This window comes from Egretta garzetta, unplaced genomic scaffold, assembly GCF_000687185.1.
Source record: "Egretta garzetta isolate BGI_Z169 unplaced genomic scaffold, ASM68718v1 scaffold158, whole genome shotgun sequence".
In the NCBI taxonomy this organism is placed as follows: domain Eukaryota; kingdom Metazoa; phylum Chordata; class Aves; order Pelecaniformes; family Ardeidae; genus Egretta; species Egretta garzetta.
The window spans coordinates 284,641-288,609 of NW_009260430.1; the positions used below are offsets into that span (position 1 = coordinate 284,641).

The 3,969-nt window shown below is 39.2% G+C and overlaps 1 protein-coding gene across 2 annotated transcripts in view; it reads right to left on the reverse strand.

Moving 5' to 3' along the window:
* Positions 1-3,969, reverse strand: part of ARFGAP1 (ADP ribosylation factor GTPase activating protein 1) — a 23,230-nt gene that overhangs the window by 18,626 nt on the left and 635 nt on the right. For both annotated transcript variants that reach the window (XM_009643691.2, XM_035899292.1), the window contains exon 2: positions 220-283. In XM_009643691.2, the coding sequence (XP_009641986.1) occupies positions 220-279 (60 nt within the window). In that variant the 5' untranslated portion in view covers positions 280-283. The remainder of the gene's footprint in view (positions 1-219; positions 284-3,969) is intronic.

A 3,969-nucleotide genomic window follows, 5' to 3' on the forward strand; every position in this document is an offset into this window, starting at 1 on the left:
TTGTGCCAACTACGAAGCAATGGATTGTAATACATATATGAATAAAAGTTACCAGAACTAACATAAATACGAGAGATCCAAATCCGTATGTTATGACTAGTTAGCCATGCTAGTGCTATAAAGACAGTAGCTGTAGCAGACCACAACGTACATCTGGAGCGGGTAAAAAGAAAATTCAATTCCGCAAAACTAATCTAAAGAAGATTATCATTTTCTCACATTGTTCTCATCTTGTGCTCTCACTTCCTTGAGAACTTTCCTTGTTCTTGGACTTGCCATGATTCTACAAAGGGAGAAAAAACAAGAAAAACCAAGTCATATTCAAGGCTTTTAAATGGGTAAGATATTCAGAACCTTACGAACATATCTATGAAAAAGAGCGTGCAATCTAAACCACTGAAATACAACCAATTGCAGGGGAAAAACAAACAAACAAACCAAAACACCACAAACTCCACAACCTTACTTTTCCATTTATTTTGTACATTTTGGGGGGTTTAGTCACCTTAATTCATACATTGGAAAGGTGTAATTCAGCCACAGCTGAAAAGGGGGCGGAGGGCGACAAATACGGGAACTCTTCTATGGCACATGTTGTACAAAACCAGACTCTTTCTTGCTGCTGCTCCCAGACCCATCCGTTACCCCTCCTGAAAGCACTTTATAATCACGCGTGATTACACGGGATCACATGCATACAACTAAACAGACCTAAGCAAAAAAGAGCAGAAACTCTTATACTTAAGAGTGCTGAACATCTTGCTAAAAAAGCACTTCCCTAGAAGATACAAAAAAAATCATGATTTTCCAGAAATATTGAATTTGCTTGTAAATTGATTTCTGAGAAAAGGCGGTGATTATTAGGACCTTTTACACAAAATAGGATTCTAATTCTGACAGTCATGTCTCACTGGCAGACCACATCATCTTACTCTAATTTTTACAAAGCATGAGACGCAGCAGCAAGGAGCAGCATCAAGCTACAGATAAAATTCACATTAAGAAAAAAAAATGTGACTCACACAACAGCCTGGAAAAACTGAAAGTACACAAAACACTCATGATTAAAAGAAATACAGTGTAGGGTGGCACATAAGACTGCAATTTAGATAAAAAATTAATTCACATTTTCAACTAATCTGATAGTATGGTATTTAAGTGAACTTTAAATAAATAACATCTCATCTTCCTTTTTACTTCCAGTCTGTCTTTTCATTTCTAGTCCAGAAAACAAACTTCCAAGATGTAATAAAAGACAGAGAAGTCGCCAAGCTGACTAGAAACAGCACCAACCACTAAATGCCAAGCTTACTGGTCAGTCAAGATCCAAAGCAAAAAATAGCAGTTGATGTTTTCATCAAATACTGATCTGAAAGGCAAAAACGCCTTTATGCAAGTCTTTGACACTTCTTCACTGTGCTATTTGACTAAACAGTTCCAAGTCCTTAAATTACTGATAGGATTAAGAAGGTAAATGATTAAGCATTATAAACACTTGCCACAACCCAGTAGGGGTTGGAGGGAGAACGTATCTTCAATTAGAAAAGGAAGGTTATTTTGAAAAGGAAGATGCTACAGGTAAGAAAACATTAAATTTGTATGAATGCGACAGCGTCGATTACTTAGACATCTCTAAAGCAGAACAGCCTTCCTGTGAACTGCAATCACAACAGTACAATAAATACCATTATATGCACCACCAGCTAAGACAACATGATTCATAAAGAAATAAGCTCATCATTGTACCTACATATTATCACTGTTAAAAGCAGAAGTTACCTGTGGCAGAACTCACTGACTTTTATCTAAAGTGCTGATTCCTTTGTAAACATCTTATTGACAAGCACTTAATTCTCTGTAATTTAAGGGACAGTGTTTTCACTGACGTTTAGAATATGCTACCTTTCAATCTTAATTAATTTGTATTACACAAAAACAGAGAAGTTGTGATTTAGAATATGCTACCTTTCAATCTTAATTTGTATTACACAAAAACAGAGAAGTTGTGAAAAAAAGTGGTTTAGATTGAAAAGGTTACTGTAATTAATGGTGAGTAAAATCTTCCAGTCATCCTACATCAAGTTAAAACTGAACAGAATTATTTTTATCAATAGTCAAATGGGAATTGTGCCACTTTCAGAAAAGGGAAACAAAACTCTAGCAAGCGACCCCTTGTATAATGAAACACTTTCTCCAACAGCATTCCAATAATAACATTTAATTTAATACAACTTACTCACGAGCATGTGAGGAGGGAGACAGCACTACACATAAAACATGTTTGCTCATATCCTAAACAGAGACCATGAACACATTTACATGAATCGAAGTCCACATCTTCAATTCCAGTATTTGTCACTGGCAAGATAAGGGAAAATTCTCCCTCTGCAGCACACTTTGGGCCCTCCTCTTTGCTGTTTTTGTCATATTCTCTTTACACGCCGAGTCCCCTTCGTCAGGGCTGTATTTCCCCAGCAACTTCTTGTACGTTACCGACAATTTAGAAGGTCCCTCTCTCTGGCTGCCCACTCGTTCCCCTTACCGCTGTCCTTCCTTTACCATTTTTTCCTCCTTTTTCCCAGGTTGTTAAAGCAGGTTTTCATTCAGAGTAATACACAGAGGTAGACTATATGCAAAGGACTTCCTGCCTCAATGGCAAACAATCATTGCTGGAACTGAAGAGGAAAGCCTTTTCCCACTCCAATTCCGCACATGCCAGGAGTTTTCTATAGAGCAGAAAGAGACAACCATCCTACAACAGCCAGTATCCACACCATTTCAGTGTTTACGTACGGTACGAGTTTCAGATCTCCAACTCCAAGCTGACAGAGGAAGCAATTGCCTTTGGGTCTGCCGTAACTGCTTTTTTCGATAAAAACTTTTTAAAAGAAAGATTTTGGCCAACTACAGTCTGAACACATGCCCCTTCCAGAAGCACCGAGTTCCCTGACCAAACCACCATGCCTGACAGGTGGGAAGGCAGAGCTCGATTCACACCGCATCATCCAAGAGAAGGAGGAGGTAACCAAGGGCACCAGCTTCTCACCTTTCCCTCCTCCACCAAGTCATTTGGAAATGAAGGAAAAGGGGAGAAGAAAAAAGAGTCACGTTCTAACCTTTCTAATAGGTAACTTATTTAGAGGTGCCTAGTCTACTTTCAACTATATTTGCCCATGAAGTTGTAAGTGATCAAATTATAATTGTTTACCACCCAAAAGCTGAGCCCTAGTAGCTGACTGGGCACATAGCCACTGTGTTGTTTAAGTTTCAGGAGTAAATACTGAAGTAACAACAACCTTAAATAAATACGCATTGCTCTGATTTGATGTAAATGGACAAGAGCCGTAAAGAAAATATTTACTTTAGGAATAAGTTTCCATTGAAGAATATAAATATTTTGGACTAAGGATTCTAAGGTGGAAATAGACAGCTTCAGACAGACCAATCTCACATTCTTATTTCCCAAACAATCTGTTTCCAGAGCAAAAACTAGGCATACACCATATGAATTCCCATGTCAGGAATCCGTAGCTTGCTACAAGCAAGCAAAAAGGCAGAAGCAGCACTCGACACTTTTAGGTGGAAATAAGCTCTAATAGGACTTTGCCCCTCTGACGTAGCAGCAAATTCACACAGCCAACCTGTAAAGAGCTTTGCAATTCAGCATATGAAGATTAAGCCGGTGACGTGGTCTGCATGACCTCATGGCCCTGAAGGCTCCCTATGGATCTCACGAGGGCAAAAAGGCCACAGAGTCCTTGTCAGCTGAAGAAACATTTTGAACCTGTCGTGGCTTAACCCCAGCCAGCAACTGAGCCCCATGCAGCCGCTCGCTCACTCCCCCCACAATATGATGGGGGAGAATCAGAAGAGTAAAAGTGAGAAAGCTCATGAGTTGAGATAAAGACAGTTTAACAAGTAAAGCAAACGCCACGTGTGCAAGCAAAGCAAAGCAAGGAATTAATTCAC